This window comes from Callospermophilus lateralis, chromosome 1 (genome assembly GCF_048772815.1).
Source record: "Callospermophilus lateralis isolate mCalLat2 chromosome 1, mCalLat2.hap1, whole genome shotgun sequence".
Taxonomy (NCBI): domain Eukaryota; kingdom Metazoa; phylum Chordata; class Mammalia; order Rodentia; family Sciuridae; genus Callospermophilus; species Callospermophilus lateralis.
In genome coordinates, this window is record NC_135305.1 from 195,635,354 (window position 1) to 195,662,906 (window position 27,553).

General features: G+C 43.7%; 1 protein-coding gene across 1 annotated transcript in view; it reads right to left on the reverse strand.

The window, feature by feature from the left end:
• Osbpl10 (oxysterol binding protein like 10) overlaps window positions 1–24,549 on the reverse strand; it is a 265,907-nt gene extending 241,358 nt beyond the window's left edge. The window contains exon 1 of the mRNA XM_076843146.1: window positions 24,196–24,549. Coding sequence (XP_076699261.1) covers window positions 24,196–24,476 — 281 coding nt within the window. The 5' untranslated portion in view covers window positions 24,477–24,549. The remainder of the gene's footprint in view (window positions 1–24,195) is intronic.
• Window positions 24,550–27,553: the final 3,004 nt, after the last annotated feature.

The following is a 27,553-nucleotide window of genomic DNA, read 5'->3' on the forward strand; positions in this document are numbered from 1 at the left end:
GGCCCGTTCTTTGTTCATCATCTAGAAAATTAAATAAAAAAGCAACTCTGCCCACCGAAAGCTGCTATTAAACGCCAGTACGCTTTGCTATGTATTTGAGGAAATCAGTGTCAGAGTTCAGAGATAAGATATCCCAGACACGATCTTTTAATACCCCAGGAACACAGGGTTCCAGAAACGCTCTCTGCACATTTGGACGTTTTCTCCATCCCTCAAAAAAAAACAGCTAATAAATAAACCAGAACATCAGATGAGTCTCAGGGCATCAGCCAGTTAATGTGAGCATCCTCTGCTATTTAACAAAAACCACAGAGCAAGAAGACCATTTTTAGCATCACCTTCCTGGAATTTTTCCAATGTGAGGAGCAGAGGTTCGATTTCTGGTTCTAAGTCAGCCACAAACTCTGGGCATAACTTTGAACTAAACGTCATCTCCTTGGGACCATTTCCTCACTTGTAAAATGAAGCCTGGTCAAGTTCCTCTGAGGCCCTCCAGGCCCAGCACAAGGCCCTATGAAGGAAAATGTTAACCTCCCCTCCCCTTGACGGGTATTTTGATTTATTTTGGAAAATGCTTCCAGAAAAAGGATATAGAGAAAAAATGCCAGGATTATTCCTGGGCTGTGACATGTGGCCGCTCTGCTACTTAAAATCAGCTTCTCTCAAACGCAGAGAATGAAAGCTGCCCATCAGGAAAAAATACCACGCTCCCTCCTGAGGCCTGATGTAGGCCGCTGGAAAAAGTCTTTTTCCAAACTCCTGGAGATGGGAAGGACCATTTTGGCACTTGGCTAATGCTTAAGGAATGACACATTGAAAAGCTTCCCTGAGCAAGAAGCAGCTCAAAACCCAGGCATCCTGCAAATAGGGACCCTCAGAGATGCCTTCCTGCGCTTCAGTCAGCTTCCCGGTTAACGGTGCCACATTCCTGAGCCCTGGATTGCCAGAGGAATCACTTGAAATGAGACACACACACCAGCCCCCACGGGGCTTGTCCTTCAGATCCTCTGCCACCCTTCCCACATTCAATAACACCATGTAAAATCAAACAAACCAGAACTCTGCCTTCAGCTCACATTCATGATAACAACAGCATTTACATCAATTAGGATTATAAACAGACATGGAAATGAGAGGCAATAGGGGAATCAGTTTAAATATTTTGTCATCAGGCCAAATTCCTTCTTCAGCTCCAATTGACCTAAATGAGAAAGCAAGGCCAGAATGGACACCGTTTAAGGTTATGGGTGGGATTACGTAACATGGCCCTTCCCCACCTCACCTCCACCCATTTCCAAGTAAGAATGAGAGGCTCCATCTTTTCCTTTCAGCAGCACAGGAAAAAAATGAGTACCTATGAACCTTCCCAAATCCCTGAACATGTCACCAGAGGCTGTGAGGCCGATTTCTCCCTCAAGGGCATTAGCCATCTAGCTCCCTCTCAAAACCCCTGGTTGCTCCACCATATGCTTATTCAACAATATGCTGCTCATCACAGACCCAAAGCAACACAGGGCTAAGAGATCACAGTCAGAGCCAAACCTTTTCTCTCTTTAAGTTAATTATCTCAGTTGTTTTGTAATAGTGACGAAAAGCTGACAAACACACCTGCTTTCTTTCTTACCCAAAAAACCATCCTCCTTAATCCTTCTCAGGAAGGGAAAATAGATTCCAAGATCAAAAAAAACTCACCAAGAAAGTTTAAAACACAACATACTTGTAAACCAACGGTGCTCCCCCAAAATGGTGTAAACCACCTAGCAACTCACAAATGTCTTCCTATGAAATGTTTAATCAAGAAGCATGCCTTTATTATTTTGTTTGCCAGAGCTACTCTACATAAAACATCCTTCCACCCCATAAAGTATGATTCTAAGTCAGTCTGTAACAAACCAAGTTCTGAAGCTTTGCAAATCCACTCATCGGATCATTAATCAAACACTGAGCACTTACAAGCAAACATCAGCCCATGGCTGCCCTGGTCACATGACTGTCACAAGCCACCCAACAGGAGGGAACACCTAAGTGTGAGGGATTTGCAAGGCCAGGAAGCCAGGAAAGGCTCTAGAACAGAAGCAACCGCCTACTGTGGAAAGCCAGCACCACTGAACTTTATTTTAGGAAGCAGATACTATTTTTAAAATTTATAGTAAAAGAGGGTGTGCGCACTGTGTCAGAGCAGGGGATACATGGGAACTCTCTGTACTTTTGTCTCAACTTTACTGCAAGCCTAAAACTGCTTTAAAATGTAAAGTGTATGAGTAAGAAACAGTGCACACTAATGTTTTGGAGGAGAAGACAGGGTAATTATTGATGTCTTGTTTTTTCTTTGATCTTTGCTGAATTTTAAATTTTTTTCCATAAAGAGTATACAACAATATTTTCATAACCAGAAAAAATAAGTCATTAAAACAGAACAACCGGGGCTGGGATTGTGGGTCAGTGGTGGAGTGCTTGCTTAGCATGTGTGAGACACCGGGTTAAATCCCCAGCACCACATATTAAAACTAAATAAACAAAATAAAGGACTTGTGTCCATCTGCAATTAAAAATATTAAAAAAAAAACAGAATAACCATCACCCCCTTCCCCAAAAAAGGAGGCAATGATATTTGCATTTAAAAAAAAAAAATTTGCCCAGCATGGTGGCACACACCTGTAATCTCAATGGCTGGGGAGGCTGAGGCAGGAGGACTGCAAGTTCAAAGTCAGTCACAGCAAAAGGGAGGCACTAAGCAACTCAGTGAGACCCTGTCTCTAAATAACATATAAAATAGGGCTGGGGATGTGGCTCTGTACTCAGTACTCCCACCATCCAAAAAAAATCCAGGGGTGGAGTTAGATCAGTAGTGCAGCATGCTTGCCTCCCATGTGTAAGGTTCAATCCCCAGCATCACCAAAAAAAAAAAAAAAAAAAAAAAGTCATTGAACTATACACTGAAAACAGGTACACTTGGTCTGTTAGTCATGCTTCCATTAATTTGTGTGTGTGTGTGTGTATGGTGTGGGGATTGAACCCACATGCATTCGAGGCAAGCATTCTACCAACTGCGCTATATCCCCAGGCCTGAAGTTAATTTTAAGTAGGTGGGAGAAAAGTTTTAGAACTCTTACATTACACTATTAGTACACAGTGTAAAAGTTCTCTCTATGGAAGGAGAAGACATGCACAAGCAGAAGATGTGCCTACCCCCGTGAAGACAATTATTATTAATTAAATTCAAGTCAATTCTCTAATTTGGGCCCCACCCACTTTGAAGCTGGGATCTTGTAGCCAAGTTTTCCTAACAGTGACATTTGTAATTCTATTAAATAAATGATTTGTGCAACAAATGATAATCTTACAGTTTCGTGGATATAGACTTTCAGCTTGGGGAGATGAAAAGGGGTGGTGATGGTCTCCCAACACCATGGATGTACATAATGCCACCCAAATAGACACTTACAATGGTGAGAAGGGTAAAATTTATGTGATATATGCTTTACCATAACAAAGTGATTTTTTTTTTTTTTTTTTTTTGGAGATTCTATCCCTTTCCAATGGGAGAGAAGTCTTCAGCGCTCTGCTCGATTCTCCAGGTGCCTTTTCTTGTAAGAAGTCTAAAGTGAAGGTTTCAATCACTTCATCACTCTAATTGTAGCATGAGGCCCCTGTGACAAAAATTTTCTATTGGGTGATTTTTCATGAAGTCCACAACACGGAGAGGTGGATCTGGAAAACAAATCCACATTTCCTAGATGCAAGGCCCATCCATGCACATGGGGGAAACTAGCTCCAAATCACTGCCTCTTTGATTTCATTCATCAAACAAAAATTTGCTGAGCACTTACTTTGTGCCAGGCAGGGGACCAGGACTTAGGTCTAATGCCTACTCTCCTGAATCTCACAATATAATGACCTGCTTTCAATCAAAATACTTCATTTCCTTAGCAATTTCAAATAACATGACAAGACATGGTATGACTTCTGTTTCTCAAAGGAGCTATGTGTTTTCTTTCTTTCGTGTATGTGGCAGGAAGGTATTAGGGATTGAACCCTGAGATGCTCTAACCGCTGAGCTACATCCCCAGTCCTTTTTTGAGAACATGTCTCACTAAGTTGCTAAGGCTGGCCTTGAACTTGTGATCCTCCTGCCTCAGCCTCCTGAGTCACTGGGATTACAGGTATGTACACCACTGTGCCCAGCTCTTTGTTATTGTTCTTTGAAAGAAATCAAACTTAAGAATGACAAAAATATTACAAAGAACTCCTCTATATATCTTCATCCAGATTCAATCATTATTGATGTTTTGGCACCTTTGGTTTATATGGCTCTGACCATCTCTCCTCTTCTTTTCCTCCCTCCACCTCCTCCCCTTCCCTTTCCCTATCTCCTGCCCCTCTCTTCTCCCCTCCCCTTCCCATTCCCTCTCTCCTTATAAAAAGTTTTTTCTTGAGCCATTTAAGAATGAATTGGAGTCATCGCCTTTAATCCCTAAATATTTAATCAGGTACTTTCCAAGTACATTTTCTTATCTAATGACAGTATCATTATCAATTTCCAGCAGTTTAACACTGATTGAGTAGCATTATTAATGTACAGTCCACACTCAACCACTGTCAAGGGTGGTCTACCCTCCACCAATGCCAAGGGTCCAAACAACGGGAGGCAGGGGGTGCACGGTGACTCAAAAGCTCACCCCTCAACCACCAAGTGAACTGGAGACAGCAGCAGGAGATACCACCTGCAGAGGCACCCCCCACGGGGCCTTTCCTGAAGGATCCCAGAGAGAAGGAGCATCCCATGACCTTGAAGTTCTCTAAGGAAGCTGACACCAATAACCATCTCACACTTAACCTGACTTTTTCCATGACTCACTTTGATCCTATTTATTTTTGTTCTATAGTCACTGAAGAGCTTAGATAAAAATATGTCTTGTAATAAAATGCAGTAGCATCACGTTCCACACCCTCCCCATTAGAAGCTGTTCTAAATCCATAACCCTCCTGATTAGTACCTCTCTGAGCATCCTCAGTTTTCACCATTATCTGTCCCCTAAGGAGACTTTCCAGACCTTCGTGTATGGGCAGGGGGACACTGGGGATTTAACTGAGGCCCTCTACCACTGAACTACAGCCCCCTTTTTTATTATTTTATTTTGAGACAGGGTCTCACTAAGTTGTTAAGGCTGGCCTCAAAATTGCGATCCTCCTGCCCCAGTCTCTCAAGTTGCTGGGATGACAGATGAGCACTGCTGTGCCCGGTCCTCTCTAGATTTTCTTCCCCAGAACATCCACTCATGGAATATTAAGGCAACAGATATGTTGTACACCCCCCTATGTCCTGTGCCTATATCTGCACTTTAGGCCCAAGGATTGAACTGTTTCCACCACCACCACCACGCCAGGAATCAATATGCATGGTCTGTAATAATCAACAACATAGGCTGGTAAAGGAAGGAGAGCAAAATGTTACCATCAAGAGAACAAAAGCTGACTCCAGGTCAGATATGAGCTAGGTTAGGTCTGACCTAATTGGCCCAAAGCCTCTAATTGGCCCATCTTCCACAGATGCGGCTTGGGTGGGTTCTACTCTGTCCCAAAAAGAGGCTCAAAATATGGAAGATTTTGCATATCTACATGAAGAGAAGAAGTCTCAGGGGATATAAATAAATCTCCCTCTTCAAAAGGAGGTGGGTGAGCCTTGGTGGTCTAACAGTTCCTATGGTGTGTGTGGCAGATCTTTCCGATGACAGTCTACCCAGCACTCTTAAGGGGTGAGCAATGGTGTTAAAATCCCTTTGGTTACCAACCACCCACTCATTAGAACCAATACATAGTTCTTCATATCAATCTTTACATGAGGTCAACAATATGTTTATATGATATCTGAATTGGAGTTTGGTAAGGTATCCAGCACAGCATTTCCAGGTGAGCCTGAAGCAGATTTTTCAGGTGTTTGCCTACAATAACAGCAGATGCCAGGTAAAATACATTAAAAAATCAAAACACTAACAGCACCTGTCTTGAGCTATGTAATGCTTACCAAAAAAATGAATGAGGACCAAGTCCCCATGACCCATCATTTTTTGGGAGGTGGTTATAGGGGATTGAACTCAGGGGCACTTGGCCACTGAGCCACATTCCCAGCCCTATTTTATATTTTATTTAAAGACAGGGTCTCACTGAGTTGCTTAGCACCTTCCATTGCTGAGGCTGGCTTTGAAGTCTCGATCCTCCTGCCTCAGCCTCCAGAGACGCTGGGATTACAGGCGTGCACCACGAGACCGGCCCAAGACCTATCATTTGATTGACAGCCTGCAGTGATATTAAGAAAAATTCAAAATAAGTCAGGGGAAAATCTGAATTCCACTGACTTGATATGAGCAGGAGTTGTATTTTCTTCTCAGAGCCCAGATCCAAAATTCTAAAATACAATTTGAAAAAATGAGGATATGGAACTGAATGACACCTTCAACCAACTGGACCTAAGTAACATTTACAAGAGCAGTTGGTGCAATGGCAACCAAATGCATATTCTTCCCAAGTACACACGGAATGTTCACCAAGACAGAACACAGCAAAGTTCATAAAGCAATACTCAATAAAACAAAAGGAACTAAAATGGCACAAAAATATATTCTCTATCCATAGTAAGAAAATTGGCAAACACTTGGACTTTAATACACTTCTAAATAATTCATGGGTCACAGAGAAATTCTCAAAGGAAATATGAAAATTTTTTGACCCAAACTAAAATGAAAACACAACCTATCAAAGTTGGTAAGGGCAACCAAAGCAGCGCTGAGAGAAAATCTGTAACACTAAACAGTTTTTATTAGAAAAGAAAGATTTTTCTAATCTAAACACCTACCGCTAGGTCCCACCTCCTAAATGTGGCACCATGTTCCAATAGTACTATAGGCTGGCAAGCAAGACTTTACTACATAGCCTTTGGGGACCTTTCAGATCCAAAATATAACAGGTTATAAAACAGGAAAGGGCCATCTGGCCAGGCATGATGGTACACACCTGTAATCCTAGCAGCTTGGGAGGCTGAGGCAGGAGGATCACAAGTTCAAAGCAGCCTCAGCAACTTAGCAAAGCCCTAAGCAACTTCATGAGACACAGTTTTTAAATAAAATTTTAAAAGGTGGGGAGGGGCTGGCAATGGGACTCAGTGGTTGAGCACCCCTGAGTTCAATCCCCAGTGCCAAAAAAAAAAAAAAACTGGTCCTTTCTGAGCAGCCATTCATAGGAAAGAAGCCCTGTGCACTGACCTCTACCTACCTGGTGAATACAAAAGCTCCCAATGAGCCTGTAATCCCAGCAGCTCAGGAGGCTGAGGTAGATGAATCTCAAGTTCAAAGTCAGCCTCCGCAATGGCAAGGTGCTGAGCAACTCAGTGAGACCATGTCACTAAATAAAACAGAAAATAGGGCTGGGGATGTGGCTCAGTGGTCAAGTGCCCCTGAGTTCAATCCCTGGTACTGCCTCAAAAAAAAAAAGAAAAAAAAGCTTACAATGCCAAGATCCATCAAGAACACACAAATGGGATATCAGAGCACAAAGAGACAAACAGGACTCTGGTGTTTTAATTTTTTTGTTTGGTTTGGTTTGGTTTTGGTACTGGAGATTGAACCCAGGGGTGCTTAACCACTGAGCCACATCCCCAGCCCTTTTTTATAGTTTATTTAGAGACAGGGTCTCACTGAGTTACTTAGCCCTCACTACGTGCTGAGGCTGGCTTTGAACTCATGATTCTCCTGCCTCAGCCTCAAGAAAAGAGCATATGGGAGTGTAGTCCCAGCTACTCAGGAGGCTGAGGCAGGAGGATCACTTCAGCCCCAGAGTTCAAGGACAGCCTGGGCAACATAGTGATACTGCATCTCAAAACAAAAAGAAAAGAAAAAAAGAGCAAGATTCCCGCTAAAAGGTGACATCGCTGATGGCAAAGACGCATGCAACACCTCGAGCCTGGGAGGCCAGGGGGCAACTGAACTACAGTTCCCTGGGAATACCTGCCAGCTTGATGGGCAAGCCAGCACTTGCTGTGGCCTCAAGCCCCAGAGTCTTCATCCTGCAGCCCGACAGGGATAAGGCCACCCAGGTGCATAGGAGCTGCTCTTAGAAACTGGCCCATTAAGCCAGGCGCCCCGGCACACGCCTGTAATCCCAGCAGCTCCAGAGGCTGAGACAGGAGGATCATGAGTTCAAAGCCAGCCTCAGCAAAAGCGAGGCACCAAGCAACTCAGTGAGACCCTGTCTCTAAATAAAATACAAAATAGGGCTGGGGATGTGACTCAGTGGTCGAGTGCCCTTGAGTTCAATCTTCAGTCCCTCCCCCCACAAAAAAGGTGAAGAAACTGGCCCACCACCCCTGGAAAATTCCAAAGTCACGTTCCATTGGCCCTCTGTGTCCAGAAACGTTTTACAAGCAATGTTAAAACCAACACCACATTCTAGATAATACAGCCACACAATGAAGTTATGGGTTTAAAATCGAGTATAAAAGATAGTTCAGTCAGATTTTCCCATGTTGCAGCAAGGCAAAAACAAGCAATATGCTTCCCCCTTCATCCCATTTACAGACGAAAACCCAGTGGAGGGTTATGTAAGAGAAAACAACTAAACAGAGAAGGGATAAATGCACAAATCTCCCAAGCCTCGGGTTTAATGGTCCCTTCATAAGCTGCAAATATGCTGGCTTTACCTAGTTTAATGGACAATTGCTCGCAGGCACTAAAAAATTCAGTCAATTCCACTGTAGTTAATGTCTGGAATTGTCTAAGAATCATTTCTACCACACCTGGGCATCTTCCAAACCTGTCTGAAGGGGCCTACAGAACAGGGGCCTCGGTGGTCACTTTAGAAGACTAGAGTTGAGGCCAATCAGATCAATTCATTACAGATAGGCTACATTCAGACAGGAATATACTGTAAGCCCCACAGGCTTTTTGTTGTTGTTGTTAAGTTTTTAATATAATTTCCAGTTCACAGAGAAGTGACAGTAATACACAGAACTATTTATTACTAAAAAAACTCATAACATTTGGCCACAGTTGCTTTATCATGTTCTCTGTATGTATTTATTTTTCCTGGAACCACTTAAGAGTCAAGTTGTCGACATATGGTGCCTTTAAACCTCTGAATAGTTCGGGGTACAAATATTGCAATCAAGTAATCAACATGAACGCTGTCCTGTTATTTAATCTACAGAACTTATACGCACGTTGCCCATCTTCAAAATAATGTCATTTACAGGGAAAGAAAACTTCAGATAACGAGTTACATTTAATTGCTCCACAAAGGAATTTTAAAGTTTTAAAACTAATGAAACAAAGCAAAAATAAAGACGGAAATAAACAAAGCCCAAAAAGCACTAAAAATAACAATAACACTACAATGCAAGAAAGGAAAAGAAAGCAAGCCTTTAGATAAACAGAAATTCAGACAATTCCACAACACAAAGAACTGCAATTTAGTTTTCATCCAAGTTAGGTCATGCCTTGTTAAAAAAAAAAAAAAAAAAAAAAAACTTCATCCAGACTTAAACTTGATTTCACAAACATGAGTTGAGTCCTTTTTTCTTTTGGTGTTGGGGATTGACCCCATGGACTTGTGCATGTGAAGCAAGTGCTCTACCACCTGAGCTAGAGGTATATCCCCAGCCTCAAGTCTTTGATACAAAGGTTTTTTGGTGTTTGTTTGTTTGTTTGTTTGTTTGTTTTCTGAAGCCTATCTTTATGTTCAATCCATAAAAATGGCCTATCCTGTTATTTAAAATGAGAACGAATTGTGCAGTTTGGGCTTCCTAATACTATTTTCTGCATTTTGGCTGACTCCAAAGGAATCGTGAAAACTGACATTGGACAGAACAATTTCAGTTACAGGAAACTCCCGAATTAACCAAGCGACCATAATAGTGTTACGAGGCACTTTAGGCCAAGGTATCAGCTGCAGACTTCTCATAAAAAGGAATAAGGCACACATTAGCCAAGCTAATAAAAATTACCACAAAAGTGATTTGCTAGAGTAAAGAGTGGCATCAACATGAAACATATATAATAAACATCCAGCAGGGCACTCTCAACAGCCATTACTAGCACCAACTAGGCTTTTTTTTTTTAATATTTATTTTTTAGTTGTAGTTGAACACAACACCTTTATTTATTTATTTATTTATTTTACTTATTTATATGTGGTGCTGAGGGTCAAATCCAGGGCCTTGCACATGCTAGGCAAGCTCTCTACCCCTGAGCCACAACCCCAGCCCCCCCAACTAGACTTTTGCCCTCTTCAACTTCTTCTGGACCAATATACTAAATGAATCCGCTGCAATGAGTGTACAGAAAAGTCCTGAGCGGCATGGTGAGCAGAGCAGGGTCAGGAGGCCCATTTTTAAGGTATTAATAGTAGGGCAGAATTCAGATTCACAAGAATCCCAAAGCCAAGTGCATTCGCAAACACATCTCCCTGTCTCAGCAAAGTCCACCATGCTTCATGATCTGGGAAAGGGCCTCTGCATAAAGCCAACATTCATCCGTCAGTGCCTACAAATTGTCACAGGGCCTAAGAGCCTCCTCATCCAGCCCCCTGGAGCCCAAGTGCAAAGAAAGCCCAGGCAGGCAAGAGAAGGTACAGAGCGGCAGCCCAGAGAAGGCAAGAGCCAGCAAGGGGGTCCAAGGAGAAAACCTGAACACACAGACCGGAGAAAACCCACCAACCCTCACCTGCCCACAGTAAGGCCATTCTGCTCATTAAATCACCTACTTCTTTTGGAAGGCCCTGGCTAGAGAGAGAAACAGAAAGAGGGAGAGAGGAAAACAGAATATTAATCATCTTGCTGTGGAATGAGCTGGTACTGGTCTATCCTGAGGCTAAGCCATCTCATCTGCAAAGTGAGGGGGTAGGTGTCCAAGTTCTTACAGAGTAGTGAAAAGAAAAAAACATTACAGTCAGACAAATCCTGGCTCCACAACTTTTTTTTTTTATTATTTATTTCTTACAACTTATTAACTATGCACTCTACGTCACTCAAGACCTCTATTTTTAAAAAATATTTATTCTTAAGTTTTAGGTGGACACAAAACATCTTTATTTTACATTTATGTGGTGCTGAGGATTGAACCCAGTGCCTCGTGCATGCTAGGCGAGCACTCTACCACTGAGCCACATCCCCAGCCCCTCAAGACCTGTTTCTTTATTGTAAAACAGAATTCCTGTATCCACTGAGATTAGATCTGTGAATAGATGCTTATAAAAGAAACTTATTCCCCATTCCCCCTGGAAAATTCCAGTTGTTAGGCCCACGATCTGTGCAATGGCTCTGATCCACAAAGTCTCAGAGACCAGGTTTCTTCTGTCTCGATGGTCTTCATTCCAGTCACCTCGAGGTTCAAGATGGCTGCTCAAATTCCTGCCGTCATGTCTGTATTCTAGTTTCTGTCATCATGTCTGTATTCTAAGAGGATAGGTAAAAAATTGGAAGCGACAAAAGAAAGTTCCAGGAAAATACCATAAGACAACTCTGCTTACATCCAAAATATAATCTCATGGCCATCTCTACCTGTAAGGAGGAGACAGGGTGTGAATATAGTTTTATTTTAGACAGTCACACATCAGCTAAGAACTGGAGTTCTGTGACTGTAGAAGAAAAGGAAACTGAAGAGTTCTATGACACCCCCACTCTCATTTTAAGGATTAAGTTGAAAAATAATACAAAGTGCCTAATGCTTCCTAGGTTCACAAATAGTGCGAGGGCCAATATTCTCTGTGGTAATGTGGACGTGTTATGACCAGTGTTCCCGGGAGCCTTTTCCAGCCTGGTCCACCCATCATTGTCTCTTCTCTGGCCACCCCACACACAACCTGCAACCCGGCCACACCAAACCCATCTCCTCCTTTCATGCCTCCAAACCACTGCACTCACAAAACCTTCTGCCAGGAAGCCCTCCTCAAGCCGTCTGCAGGAATGAGCGCCTCTCATCAACATTCCAGAATGTTCTAGAAGGTTCTTCACCTCACGGCTGCTCTCCCAGTGCCAGTGTTCAGTTCATCCAAACAACTCTAGGACACAGACACTATGTTGCTCCCATTTTACATGTTAGGAAACTGACATACGGGGAGGTTAAATAGTTCATTTGAACTCACACAGGTGTAGAGCAGAGCCGGGATTCAAACACAGGGAATTTATTGGACCCGAGTCTAATCTCTTAGCCAGCACAACAGGCCGCCTCAATTACCTGCATTAGGGGTACTGGGGTTATTTTTTTTTTTTGATGGTGGTGCATTATTATAATAGACAATGGCAGGATTCATTTTCACATATTCATATATGCACATAACATAATTTGGTCAATTTCATTCCCAGTACTTCTCCTTTCCCTTCCCTCCGTCCTCTAACTGGTCCCTTCTATTTTCATGAGATCCTCCCACCCCTCCCCTTTGTTTTTCTTTTTTCTCTCTAGCTTTCACCAGTGACCAAAAACATACAACCCTTGACCTTCTGAGTTTGGCTTATTTTGCTTAACATAATGCTCTCAAGATCCACCCATTTTCTTGCAAATGACACGATATCATTCTTTGTCATGGCTGAATAAGATTCCATTGTGTACACACATCACATTTTCTTTATTCATTCATCCGTGGATGGACACCGAGGCTGGTTCCACAGTTTGGCTGTTGTGAATTGTGCTGCTATAAACACGGGTGTGCATAGATCCCTGTGGTATTGATGACTTGAATTCTTCAGGATAAATGCCCAGGTGTGGTAAGGCTGGGTCAGTCAGTATGTAGAAGGCCGGCTCCATTCCTAGTCTTTTAATGATCTAAGTGTCCTTTTAGTTCAGGGATGGTCAAATTCTAACCCACGGGCTGTACACAGCCCACTGCCTGTTTTTACAAATAAAGTTTTATTGGAACACCTCTGATCCCACTTGTTTTCAAGGGGAGGACTGCATAGCACCACAGAAACCATATTGCCCATCAAGTGTCAACGCTTTCCTATCCTGCAAAAGTCTGCCCTCCCCTGTTATGGACTGGGCTCAGAGAGCACCTCAAGGCAGGATCTAGGCCTCTGTCCTCTGTTGTTCCCAGATTCTCACATGGCATTTGGCTCACACACAAAAGGCACACAGGACATACATGGGGTATCAGCACTGCATCAGGCCTCTTTACGTGCAAAGAGGAGTGTGTGCGACAGAGGATGCTGCAGCTCTCTCAGGACCTTGCACTTCCTCCATTGTGTCCAGAGTGGACTTCACAGCCCCAAGGCCCAGGGAACTGTTGGGGTGCATTTCATTACATTACCAGCAGCCCACCAACACCCCAATGAACTGACCACCATGGAGACAAGTTGGGGGTCATCGGTATTGTTCACCTCATCTACTAACTCCCCTGAACACAGGCCCAGGCAGACACCCCAATTCCACCATGCTCAGAGCCCAGGGTACTTTGTGGCCTCACAGATAGATACTTAAAATCCCAGAAAAGAGTCACTAAAAACTGGTACCTCCCCCGAAAAAAACTGGTTGCTGGTTGCCTTTCACCTTTTTGTATTTCCATTGATATATTTATAGAAAGGGACAAAACCACACAAAAACATAAATAGTCCCCCTTAAAACTACAACACAAGAAGAAAAAGTTATTCATGGCTCAAAGGCTTTCTCTGACCTTCAACGAAGAGAACTGCCGCACAAAGTCCTGTAGAACGTTCCCTAATTTTATCATTGTTACTGATATCATGGCAAGGGACACAAATAAAGCACTTTCTTTCTGGGCTGTAACCACATTCAATCCAGTCTGGGTTATCAAAAATCAAATTCTGGACTGTTTTCTTTTTAATTCAGACTTGGCCTGGCCCCAAATCACATCAGCGGGGGCCCGAAGAAATGCAAAAAGCCTCCCGCGTTTCCGACACAATCATTGCAACCTTCTTTCAGGACACAAAGGCCCAAATTGCTTCTTTCTTCCCAGAGTCCTCAGACGACTGTCCACAAGCTGACTGTGAGGCATCTCAGGCTAGGCAGCAGAGATGGCCGAGATGGCCTTCTACTGTGCAAACCAAAGCACTTCGGTCACTTGGGTCCTCCCTCACTCATGGGAGGAACAGCTAAGACACACCTGCAGATTTCCTAAATCTAAACCGACCTGCCCATTCATACATAGTCTAGTCCCACAAAGACATGTACTCACTGGCCTAACACAAGACTCGATCCACAAACGTCTGCTGAGAACCAATGCTACAGTTTGGATCTAGAATGTTCCCCCAAAGTACCATGTGTTCAGAGGTGGGTAGTTATGGTATGGATGTGAGATGCCCCCCAAAAGCTCACATGTGAGACAACACAAGAAAGTTCAGAGGAGAAATGACTGGGTTATGAGAGTCCAATGAGTGGATTAATTCCCTGATGGGGATTAACTGAGTGGTAACTGAAGTGGTGGGGGTGGCTGGAGGAGGTGAGAATCGGGGGCATGGTTTCGGGGGTGTATATTTGTACCTGGGAATTGGAGACCTGTCTCTCTGCTTCCTGATCACCACGTGAGCTGCTTCCCTCTGCCACACTCTTCCTCCATGACGTTCTGCCTCATCTCGAGCCCCAAAGATTGGAGCCGGCCTTCTACAGATGGTGACTTCTGAAAATGTGAGCCCTCAAATAGCTTTTTCTTCTCTGCAGTTGTTCTGTGAGTCTCAACAGCAAAAAAGATGACTAAAACAGTAGAACTCTGGGAAGTGATTAGATCCTGAGGGCTCTGGCCTCCTCAGTGGATTCGTCCATTGAGAGGTGGATGGACTATTGGAGGGGGGGACCTTGTGGGAGGAAGTAGGTCACTGGAGGATGTGACCCGGAAGGGTTTATCTTCTCTCTGACCCCTTCCTCTCTCTTGCTCTCTCTCTGCTTTCCAGCTTCCATACGAGGAGCAGTTGCCCTCCACCATGCCCTTCCGCCATGCTGTTCTGCCTCACCTCAGGCCCAAAGCAATGGAGTCTGCTGACCATGGACTGAAACTTCTGAAACAGTGAGGCAGAATAACTCTTCCCCTCTTCTAAGTTGTTCTTGTCAGGTATTTTGGTCACAGCAATGAAAAACTGACTAACACAACCTACTACACGCCAAGCACCAGGCCTGGACTGGAGCCTATTGGAGCCTCGCAAGGCTACAAAGTTAGTATCTTTTACAGAGGAGGAGACCAAGGCCTAGGGAGTTAAACAACTTGCTCAAGGTCACTTAGCAAAAAGGGGCAAAGCTGGAACTTGAAGGAGGTCCACCCAACTGCACCAGCCTGAGCTCCTGCCCATGGACCCTCTTGAGAAAGACTGCAACTGGCTTGAGGAACAGGCAGCCCCCTGCTTTCCAAAATTGGCCAGAGTGGGGCACAATCCATCCACCTGTACCCTGCCACTGGGTTCAGCCACTGTGGAAAAGAGCCGGCCCCTTTTTACATAGGATGCACCTATCCCATGACCCAGCAATTCCAATCCCAGGTATTTACCCAAGAGAAATAAAAGCATATGTCCACACAAAAACCTGCACACAGAGAGCAGTTTTATTTATAATAGCCCCAAACTGGAAACAACCCAAATGTCCACCCACAGGTGAATGGATAAAAATATTATATATATCCACAGGATACACTATCACTCAATAACAAAAAAAAAACTTATATACTACTGATGGGCAGAGCAACACGATGCATCCCAGAAGGTTATGCTGAGCTAAATAAACCAGATTCCAAAACAGATATCCTGTGCGGTTCTATTTACATGAAATGCAAGAACAGACAAAACCAATTCACAGTAACAGAAATCAGAAGGGATTGCAGAGGGAAGACCCTGGATGGAGTGAAGCCCAAATAAAGTTCCAGGGATGGGGGAAAGTAGAAATATTATGTGCCTTTTGGGGCAGTGGTTGCCTGACATAAACCACTGTCCCAACACTTAAGACCTGAGCACTTATTTCATGTTGATCGTTACCTGTAAGGAAAGTCGGCAGGTTAATTAGTGAGTCATTCTGATGATAAAATGGAAACCATGAATTATTTCACGTACACGTCTAAGTGTGGTTGCTCAACAGTATTTAAAGAAACCCCAAAGAAACTCTGATTTGCCCATTAAAAGGAAATTAGGCTTATTGGCTGGCATTAGAAACAATTTGCCTGACAGTATTACGTACCTTGCATTTGCCCAAGGGGTCTGTCTAGTAGACAGAGATGAGTGAGTCCACCAACCCTTCTTAGCAAGCCCACTAACAGTCATGACAGCTCTGTGGGCCCTCCCAAGGAAGAGATGCCTGTCACCATGGCAACCACTGAAGGGTGGGAAACGGGGACGAGGAATGAAGGCAGAGATCTTAAGAACCAGCTTACAACTACTATGTGGGAATCTGAATAATGCCCTCCACCCCCAAGATGCCCAGATCCTAATCCCTGGAACCTGTAAACATTGCCTTATACGGCAAAGACTCTGGCATGTGGCAGATGTGATTAAGGATCTTGAGATGGGAAGATCATCCTGGATTATCTGGGTGGGCCCTAAATGCAATCACAGGAGCTCTCCTAAGAGGGAGGCAGAAGGAGGCCTGGCACACACAGAAGGCACCTAAGGGATGTGCCGAGGCAGAGACAGAGGTGATGCCGTTACAAGCCAAGGACCGGCGGCAGCCACCAGGAACTGGAGAAAGCTTTTCCCTTAAAGTCTCCAGGAGGAGTGCCAATATTTTGTTCTGCCAACACCTTGACCGTGGCCCAGTAAAACTGCTTGACACTTCTGGCCTGCAGAACCGAGAGAATAAATATGTGTTGCTTTTGTCGTAGCAGCCATATAGAACTGATAGGGACTAAAAGCCCTAACTACTCAGATAGCTTTGGCCAGTGGTCCATGTTTCCCCTCTGTCAACTCAAACTTCTAATAAATATTCAAAATAACAAAATCCATTTTCTTTTCTTGAAAGCAAATATCGGAAAAATATCTTCATTCACAGGGATAGTAAGCAAAGATTTCTTAAATGGGAGATAGGAAGAACAAAGCACAAAAGGAAGAAGCTGAAAAATGTGGCTATATGAAAATTCACAATTTGTGTTTATCAAGACACTAGGAAGAAGCTGGGTGCGCTGGAGCATGCTGGTAATCTCAGTGACTTGGGAGGCTGAGACCGGAGAATGGCAAGTTTGAGGCCAGCTTCAGCAACTTAGCAAGACTCTGTCTCAAAATAAAAAATTTTTAAAAAGGACCAGGAATGTAGCTCCATGGTTGAGCACCCTAGGTTTTATACCCAGAAACCACCACCACAACCCCAAAAAATAAAAGAAGAAGAAGAAGCAAACACACTAGTAAGAGATAAAATTGCAAACCACAGAGAGAGGAAACTACCTGCTTTCTCTGTATATGAGGTGCTCATATGTGCACATACCAAAAAGAACTGGTTCCAGAATATATAAAGAATGCCTAAAAAAACCAGATGTGGTGGTGCACACCTGTAATCCCAGCAACTTAGGAGGCTGAGGCAGAAGGATCACAGGTTCAAGGCCAGCCTCAGCAACTTAGTGAGACCCTCAGCCACTTAGCAAGAACCTCTCTCAAAATAAAAAATTAGAAGGACTAGGGATGTGGCTCCAGTGATAGAGTATCCCTGAGTCAATCCCTAGTACCAAATAAATAAAAGAATATTTAAGATTCACGAAGAAAAAGGCAGACATCCAGTTGACAGGTAGACAAAGGGCTCAAAGAGCACCTCACGAGACATGACGTCACAATGGCCAATCGACATGTGGAAAGTTGCTCAACGTCATCAGTCATCAAGGAAAAGGTAGGTTTTATATCACAAGGAGATACCACCACTCTCCCATCAAATGGCTGAAATGAAAACAAAGAGACCTGCCAAGGGTGGATAAGAATGGAGAACACCCAGAACTTTCTCACACTCCTGGGGGGAGTATAAACGATTCGGACCACTATGGAAAACTCTCAGGCAGTATCTACGAACCTGCACAGTGGAATCACTGAACCCTAATATTTCCACTCCTAGGTTGCACGCCCACAGATATGGACAATTCTTGTCTCCAAAATACATGCATGAGAGTATCCACGGAAGCACTATGCAAAAGGGCCCCAACCTGAGAAGTACTCAAATCCTCAAAGACCAGACCTCACAATTATACCCAGAAACACAGACAAGCCTCACAAACATGTTCAAAGAAAGAATCCAGACATGAACGATCACACGGGTCATATACAGTATGCTACAAAACTAATTCAAAGGGAGGCCAAACCAATGCATGCTGTTTCAGCGGAGAGGGTGGATAGTCTGGGGCAATGGCCGTTAAGGGACAGCATGGGTGGCAGGTGTTGGCTGCCATTCCTAGATCTGGGTGTGCTCCTTTGTGAAAAATTCATTGGCCTGTGTATGCTCATGATTTGTGTCCTTTTCTAAATGTATGTTAGACTTCAAAATGTATGCCACCACTTACACAGAGACGATGTAAAAAAAAAATGCATGACTTTGTTTTTTCAACAACTTTCTCAAACTGCAAAATAGATGCAAGTTTACCATACAACAAAAAAATAGAATAAAGTAAAAAAAAAAAAAAAAAAAAAAAAAACACTCATCATCCCACCATCCCAGAAAAACCAGAGTAATCATTTTGGGATAAATTTCCTCTACTACACATTTTTTACACCATTTAAAAGTCAGAGAGGACAAATCCTACAGGGAGTAGCTAATACAAAGCAGGTGCTCAATAAATATTTTAAACCATAAGTGAATAAATCTTATTATATGCTGTTTTGTAACCTAGGCAACATCCCTTTATTATTACTGTCCATGAAGCAATCCAGTGTCCCTAAAGGATTTTGGTGCACAGCCTCAGAACAGTCTGGTAGCCCAGGCAGCAAGATGCAAATACTTCCTAAGCACACTTCCTAAGCAAGAAAGTAAAACCCAGGGCAGTGATCTTCAACTCTGATATGGCCAATTACCTCTAAAAATATTGGAATATTCAAAAAACACTCATTTTAATTCAGTGTGGTTTAAAAAATTAATATATGCCCCAGTGACTTTCTTTTTCTCTTTTGTGTGTGTGTGTGTGTGTGTGTGTGTGTGTGTATGCATGCACACTGGGGATCAAATGCAGAGGCTCTGTGCATTGCATGCTAAACAAGTGCTTTACCACTGAGCCACACCCACATCCCAGCTGCTCCCCAGTGGCTTTTTTTTTTTTTTAATGGGACAAGTAGCCCCAAAATGCAGGTGGCTAACTTGCATTTTCAAAGCATGTTGTTAGCCAGGGTGAGCCAAAAGCAAGCCCTGGATATTTGGTCACTAACAGCCCACCTGGGTGGGTAGGCCCTATGCCAGCATAGACACATCACAAGGAAAGTCAGAATCTGTGACCCAGAAGACAGGCTAATGGTCAGAGTGCAGGACAAATGATATACTTATTAACGCAAGGACAAGCTGGCAAACAGATACAAAGCCAAAAATTACAATATTAATATTACAATATTAATTACAATATTAATGATAATGTACTATTTTACTATTACTATTAATATATTATTAATTATAGTATGCATAATTATAATAGCAATAATGTTAATAATAGCTATCACTGGCCAAAATAGAACTAAATGTTGGCTTAATTACTTCTCTTAATAAGTTGATATTACTACCATGGTTTGGATGTAGTTTGTTCCCTCCAAAATTGATTTTTTGGAGTAACATTGCTGAGAGATACTGGGACTTTAAAGAGGTGTTTGGGGCATAAGGGATCCACTCTCATGAAGGGACTATTGCCATTCTCCAGGGACTAGATTAATTCTGGAAGGAGCAAGTTCTTGCCCTTTTGTGATTGAATTAGTTGCCATAAGAAAAGGCTATTATAAAGCCAGGCTGCCCTTCATGTTCTGTTTCTTCTGTAGGTGCCCGACTGCCCTTCCTTCTTCCCACCATATTATGACTCAGCACAAGACCCTCACCAAATGCAGCCACCAGATCTTGAACTTCCAGTCTCCAGAGCTCTGAGCCAAATAAACTTCTTTCCTTTATAAATTATCTTGCCCCGAGTGTTTTGTTATAGCAGCAGAAAACAGACTAAGACACTGAATCAACATGGGAGATAGCAGTGACCAAGAGAGAAAAAAATTCCCTGTCCTCGGGGAGGTTACAATCTAGTAAGGAAAAAAAAAAAATAAGTAAAATATGGAGCTTGTCACGGAGAAAGGAAGACACGGATATCAGCCTGGGGAAGGGAAGCCGTAATTTGGTTCCAAGTTTTAAAATGATTACTTCAAAACAAAGTTATCATTTCCTCCCCCAAAGAACTCTGTGATAATTATGTTAATATGGTCCCTGGGCAACCACAGCACTCAGGAAAAAAAAAAAAAAAAAAAAACACGAATTTTATGGAAAGGGTCCATTTAAGAAGAGAAAAATTAAAGATCCAATAATTGCTACCATTTCTGGTTTCTTGCTATGTACTATTCTCAGTCCCTTAAACACCAGTAGTCTCATTTTCTCCCCACACCGAGCTATTGAGAAGAGCAGCATGGTTCTCTCCAGAAGAGAGCATGAAGGACCTGACCCAAGGTCACACATGCACTAAGGGTGGACGTTGACATTTGAAACCAGTAAATGTCCCCTGGTGGCCTGATGATTTTTCCTTTTGCCAACACCTCTTTTCTTATCCTAGTCAAGATTTGCCTTTCAGTATTTTACAGAGTTCTTGCATCCCCCAAAAAAGACCACCAAATCACCCAAAAAAGAATTGGAGGCTGGCTCCATATTTATAATGTCCTCTTCTCTAAATAACAAAAAGTGAATGGCAGAGAAGAGGGTGAAATATTTACATAACAATGTCTAGATTCAGTTGGAGATTATTTCCCGAAACACCAGACATTATGAGCAACCCCCAAGTAGTTCCAATTTGTTTTGTGACTAAAATTAACGTTAAGGCACCATGTTTCCCTCCTGCCGTGGTCAGTCTCACCCCGTGCGTGTGAGCCAGGCATTCTGTGCACACTCTCCTGAGTATATTCCAAGATATGAGTTTTCTCGCCCATGAATTCTCTTTGTGTCATTTATCTTGTGTTTGGCCCTAACTGCCTTCCTAAGGCCATGCTGATGAGGCTGGGGGTACTACAAATAAATTAAGGCCTAATATACCGCTGAATGTTAAGATGTAAGCTTTACAAAAGCAACTTAAGGGCAGGAAAAGGACAGGAAAGAGGACACCAGTGTAAAAACTCCACGGGTGACATTCAAAGACTGGGGCGCACCATTGGCCTGTGTTTTCTACACTGGTGTGTTAACTCCACCATGACTTTCTTATGTTCCATCCTTGTATTTTATTTTATTTTATTTTGGTTTTTGTTTTAACTTTTTCCTTGGCTGCAAGTTCTACAGTCATTTACTTTCTTTTCATTGACATAATCAAGATGATGAAGGCTCTTTATGCTCCTATCCATAAGCTGTGTCTGGTATTGTAATTTCACAATCAATGTGTTTTTGTTCATGTTTTAAAATTAAAAAAAAAAAAAAAAACATGTCATGCGTGACTGACGTTAAGTCCCAAAAGCTGGGAAGGAGCATTATCAATGGCACAGAAACTTAGAGAACTCACCAAGAATTCTGTGGCTGGTGACTTGTCATTAACTTGCAAGTAATTTGAAAAGAACTGCCAAAGGAAGATACTGTGAGTTCCAAAAGAAAGGTGGCATGAATTAGCCCAACTGTTTGCACAAGGACATTTTCCTGGATGAGAGGAGTGGTAGACTCACTCTACTAGTCAATTCGAAGTTTCCTCCATAAGAATACACCCACGTGTTTTGTTCTCTGGAGTAACTCCAGCTCCTAAAACATAACCCGGCAGACAGTAGATGCTCAACAAAATGGCCTCTGAACAAATGAATATATTGTCAAGGTTTCTGTCTTTATCCTGCTCTCTCTTTCTTCTCAAGGAGGCAGATTTTCCTTTTCTCCTGGAGAAAGAAGTGTATGATCACTGGGTAATCATAAATCTTCTCCAGACCACTAAGGAACCCTCAGCCATAGTTCAAGAGAACACAATGTGGGAGGTTTAGACCCTGACACAGAGACATTAACCATTACACACAATGCCTTTGCAGTCAATGGGAACTTGGAAAATGGGTGAGTCCACTGTGGCAAGAACAAACATTGGCAGACAGCTATAAATCACAGTACTCAAACTCAATAAAGACAAGACTTCCTGTAGGCATGGTCAGTAGTATACCAATATCGCACTTTACTTAGGTTGCTTTCAACAAGATAGGTATTTTATCATCATGATCATTATACCTGGCTATTTTGCTTCTTCTTAATCTTACCTCCAATCTAAACACCACAGTAAGTTTAAAACTATGCAAAAGTGCCAGGCATGGTGGCAAACACCTGTAATCCAAGCTACTGGGGAAGCAGAAGAGGATCGAAAATTCAAGGCCAGATTCAGCAACTTATTCAGACCCTGTCTCCAAATATAAAGGGCTGGGGGTATAGCTCTGTAGTAAAGTGCCCCTGGTTTCAATCCCCAGAACCAAAAAGAAAAAAAGCTATTCAAAAAGAACATTACTCCAATTCCTCTTAAATCCACTCAAAAAAAATCCTTTAATGCACATTGAAGGTAAAATACTGTATTCAACCAAGTAAAACAACTGTAATCCAGGGTTAAAGCTCTGTTGACCTCATAAACTACCTGAAGAAAAAAATATTAAAATTGATTACCCAACAAACCAACAAAATGCTGTTGCTGACAGGGTAGCTTGAGGTGTCATTAATAAGACACGATTTCCAAGAACCAAAAGCAGACTTAGTCATCTCAACTCTCTCCCATCCTACGCACTCTACCTATTCTTTTTCATCTTTCAAGAATTGAAGGGAGAAAGGAAGGGGTAACAGCCGACACTGAGACTATTTTGAGAAATTAAAAAAAAAATTCAAAAGTTAAGTGCTGTTTCTACTAACATAGTAACACATCTCCCAGGAAACCCAGGTGACTCTGAAACTTCTATATCTAGAACATCAACAGAGAAACAACTCAGTTTCCATACATCCAAAGCCCTCTTCCTCCAAGCTCAGTTTCAAGTAAAACAGCATGCTGTTTCTGCTGGAAGCAATCTGAATCTTTCCAGTTTCCAGGAAGAGACATCCAAAAAATCTGGTCCACCCAGCAGAGATAAGCAAGACTTTGCAGGATGTGATTCAAATCTGCTAAGAGCCATGGACTACTGAAGGGAGGTCAAAGGATCTCACCAAAGAACCCCCCTAGTGCCCTTGCATGGCATTTGTGGTTTTGTTCCAGCTTGTTTTTCAAAAACCAAGTTTAAAAAAAAATTAGGAGTAGTGTCTTATCTGATCCTTATTAAGTTATTCCTCACAACTATAGTCCACACATTTAAGATCACCTCGAGTACACAGGCAGCACCTTTCCTTGACATCCCCATCCTTCCATGTGTCTGTCCATAAGTAGGCTTCCCAATTTTGAGGCCAAAGGGGAGAGAGCAAGAAACTTCAAAAGGCATCTAAAGGGAAAAATAATAGTTTAAACGACAGAATTTCCATTTTTGAAAGGGGGAGAGGGTCTTTGGGATTTTTTCCTTTTTTTTTTTTTTTTTTTTTTTCCTTTATTTTAAGAAACTTGCATTGCAGAGATTGGAGGTTGGAAGCTGCGAACTGAGGAAGGGGCATACACGCCCGCCGGAGGACACTGAGAAAAACAAGTGGCAAGATCTGTTGGTGGCACTGCTGTTTTTAAACACCAAAGTTTAAAACTACGTTATAGGGAGAATTGCTGTTCTCGGACGGGAGGACCAGACGTGCTGTTTCAACCGGGCACAAAGCACGCCTTCCCTGCCTGCCTTTCTCAGCCATTCTTAAGGGTGCGGGAAACTGCTGGCAGACAGGGCAAAGGAATCAACCAGCACGCTCCTCCTGTCACTCCGAACCCTGCAGGTACCAGCACAGAAGAAAACCAGGGCTCGCGCCTCCCTCTCCGCCACTGCGGTGCGGTCCCAGGGTGGGGCCCCGGCGCACCCTATCCTGGGCACCCCACCTGGAAGGGAGTAGGGACTCAGAAAGGGCATGGTGCGGAGGCAGCACCGCGATCGCGGGTGGTACCATCTCGCGCGCACACAAACACACACTGAGCAGCGCGGGGAGGGGCGCGCGGTGGCGCGGGCGGTGGCGCAGGCGGCGGGCGCGTTACCTGTTCTGCCAGCCCTGGAGGAGGTTGGTGTATTTGCTGAGCACGCCCTCGAGCGCTGGCTCCCGCCTGCGGCTGCCTCCCCCGGACGGGCTAGCGGCCACCGAGCCCGGGCTGCTGCGGCTGCCCCCGCCGCCCAGCCCGGCCGCCGGCGATCGGCTGGAGACCCCTCGGCCAGCCAGGGAGCAGGAGGGCGAGGAGCCCGCCGAGGTGGCGCGGCTGCTGCTGCGGCTGCTGCTGTTGCTGCCCCCGCCGCCGTCTGCGCCCTGGGCCGCCCTCTCCATGGTCCCTGCGCGCCCGGGACGCGGGTGCCCGCCGCGGTGGCGGCTGCCGCTGCTGCTACAGCTCCGGGCGCCCGGGCCGCGCGTGGCTGCTCCAAATCCCCGGGAAATGCCTGACTCATACAGGAGGAAGAGGAGGAGGAGGCGAAGGAGAGCTGGGAAGGAAGCCAACGGGGCTGGATGCAGCTGCGGCCGCCCCTCCTCCCGCCGCGGCCAGGGCCCGGCCCCTCCCTCCCTCAGCACTAGTTTCCCCGGCAAGTTCGGAGCTGGTGGCCGGCTCAGCCAGCCCTCCTCGGCTTCCTCCTCTTCTTTTGCTTCTCCGCGGCCGCTAAGGCTCGGGAAGGTGGAGGGGGGTGCTCCCCAGGGCCGATCGACAAGGTGGGCACGCCCTAAATCCACGCCCTGTCGCCCTAGCGTTCCTTCTGCCGCCCCCTCTCGGATCCGAAGGGGCGTCAGGGAATCTCCGCGAGTCACTCCCCACCCCCAACCCACCTCGGGACCTGGAGGAGGGACGGCCCCACCCACCCGGTCCACCCGGATATGGACCCGCCCGGCCTGACTCGAGCACATTCCCTCTCGCTGTCTTCCGCACACAAGCAGGGGACTGACACGTACACAGTAACCTGGAAATTGGCCTCACCGGCAGAGCAAAGTAACAGGACAGCGAGGCCCTCCGAGTTCTCCTACAGGTCTGGAGGGAGAGGGGAGGACAGGTGATTCTCGCAGGTGAGCTCCCCTGGGGCAAATGCATAACGGACACCAGGTTAAGGGACTCTCGTGAGACGAAAGAACTCTCAGGTTCGTGCAACTGCTTCCTTAAATCCAGTGACCCAGGGAACTCATTTTGCCCACATTAATCCCCCTCCCTAAAGGACACATAAATTAACAAATCAAAACCTCCCATTGTTACCAGACTGCACCATGCACTTTTGGAAACCAGAGGCTGAAACCGATGAAACTACACGGAAGGCAAGTGAAATGAACAGACACTTAACGAATCTAAGTATTAAAAAAAAAAAAACTCAAGATACGCCGCACTTCAACTCGGTTTCAACTCTGTTGCTCGATCCAAATGTGTTGCTCTTTAGCAAAAGTAGATGAGTTTCACTGTCTCCTCCCCACTCATAATTTCTTTGAATATAAATATTCATTGCAATCTGGAAGTTTCTAAAATTACCTAGGAAAAAAGCTCTGAGGAGCTCTGACTCCTTCCTACACACACACAGAAGACACAAAACCAAAGGTGATAGATGATAAGTGATCCCTTTCCAAAGCATCTACAAACCCCTAGAGCAGCTAAATAATTGAACAGTTTAAAAAGTTAGTAGATGGAATAGAAGTAGTTCTCATGGGGGCAATTCCCCAGCCTGAGCCCTTTCCTGTCTCCCTCTAGAAATATTCATGGAGAAATTTCTGGGACCGATGAGAAGTGGTTTTACAGCCAAATAAACTATAATCCCAGATGTCTCTACACTGTAGAAGAAAAAAAAAAAATTCCAGGAAAGAGAGTTCATAGACCAACACTGAAACCAGACAGAGCTTATGTTAACCTATGACTTTGATCAAGTTACCTCTTAAGCTTTAGTTTTCTCACCTGCAAAATGGAACTAATACTGGCTGTGATGAACTCTGAAAGAATGTATATTTATTCAAAATATTTACTACCTCTTCTAATAAGAGGAGCCTTGACCTTAGACTTGCTCTTGAAATTGCTCTGGACAGTGGAATATGAACAGAAGTGATATGCCACATCCGAACATAAGCTTCAAGAGCTGTCATGCAGTTCCACCATTTTACTCTTTTCCTTTATACCATGTGAGTAGCATGTCTCAGATAAGGGCTCTCTTTAAGCTTGGATCCTGGAAGTACAAAATATGGACTGTAGCAGAGCCAAAGCCAGTTAGCACTGGCCATACCATGTTCACAAAATATTTGTTTTAAGCGATTGAAGATTTAGCATCATTTTGTAAAACAGCATAACTTTGCCTACGCCACCTGATACACTGATCAATATGTGAATGTTCATCCAAAGTCCTTCATTGACATAAAGACTGAGCAAGTAGGAGCACACTGAATGATAAATGTCAGTCATCCCTCTTTTTTTTCTTTTTTTTATTGGCAACTACTACTCCAAGCTCCTGCTAAAAAGAGAGACATGACATCATTTTATTTCATATTGTGTAACCTATACCACCATTTTCCCATCCTACCCAGCCAATCTATGACTGGTTGAGCTAGCACAGTAAATTCTCTCACCTTGGGCTAAAAAACTGAAACCTTGAGACAGTCCAGTTGAAAGGAGGAAAGAGCTAAGTTGAAAAGAATTGTCAAGACCAGAATGGGCCAGGGGCAAGCCAGCTGTGTGGGATCAAAAATAGCCTAAGAGAGCTGGGGCTTGGGCTCTGTGCTAGAGTGCTTGTCTAGCATGTGTGAGGCATTGGGTTTGATCTGCAGCACCACATAAAAATAAATAAATAAATAAAGGTATCGTGTTCGTCTACAACTAAAAAAAAAAAAAATCTTTTTTTTTTTTTTTTTTCAAAGCCCCATAAGTCAGTCAGTGACAAGAGGGGAGTGGAAGGGATGTGCTGACATGGGTAGGGACAATACCATGCAAGACTGATGAAGCACATGCTGGTCCCTCTGCTTGCAACACTCTTCCCTGCTCACTTCACCTGGTTTGTGCAGGGAACACAAACTTTTGAATTAAAAGTCACTTATTCTAGGAAGTGTTCCTGTACCTACACTAGTATAGCAAATAAGGAAAAAAATACCTTCAGAATTCTCTTCAGAGAGAAAATGTCTTCATGTTAGAAAATCAATTTGAGAACAAATACATAATAAATTGTCAAAAAATACTTGTGATACATATGATTAAAATTATTTACAAAATATATGTGTCCAATATCAGAGTCTTTTCTTTAATTTACCAGGATTGCATAGATCATTAATAAAAATTGAAATATAATTAGGATGGCTGGAAATCTAACAGCCATCTCGGGTCAGGTGAAGACTTTGAGAATGGAAGCCATGCATGATGAGAACAAGAAGACAAATCTCTCAAAATAATGGACAAAATC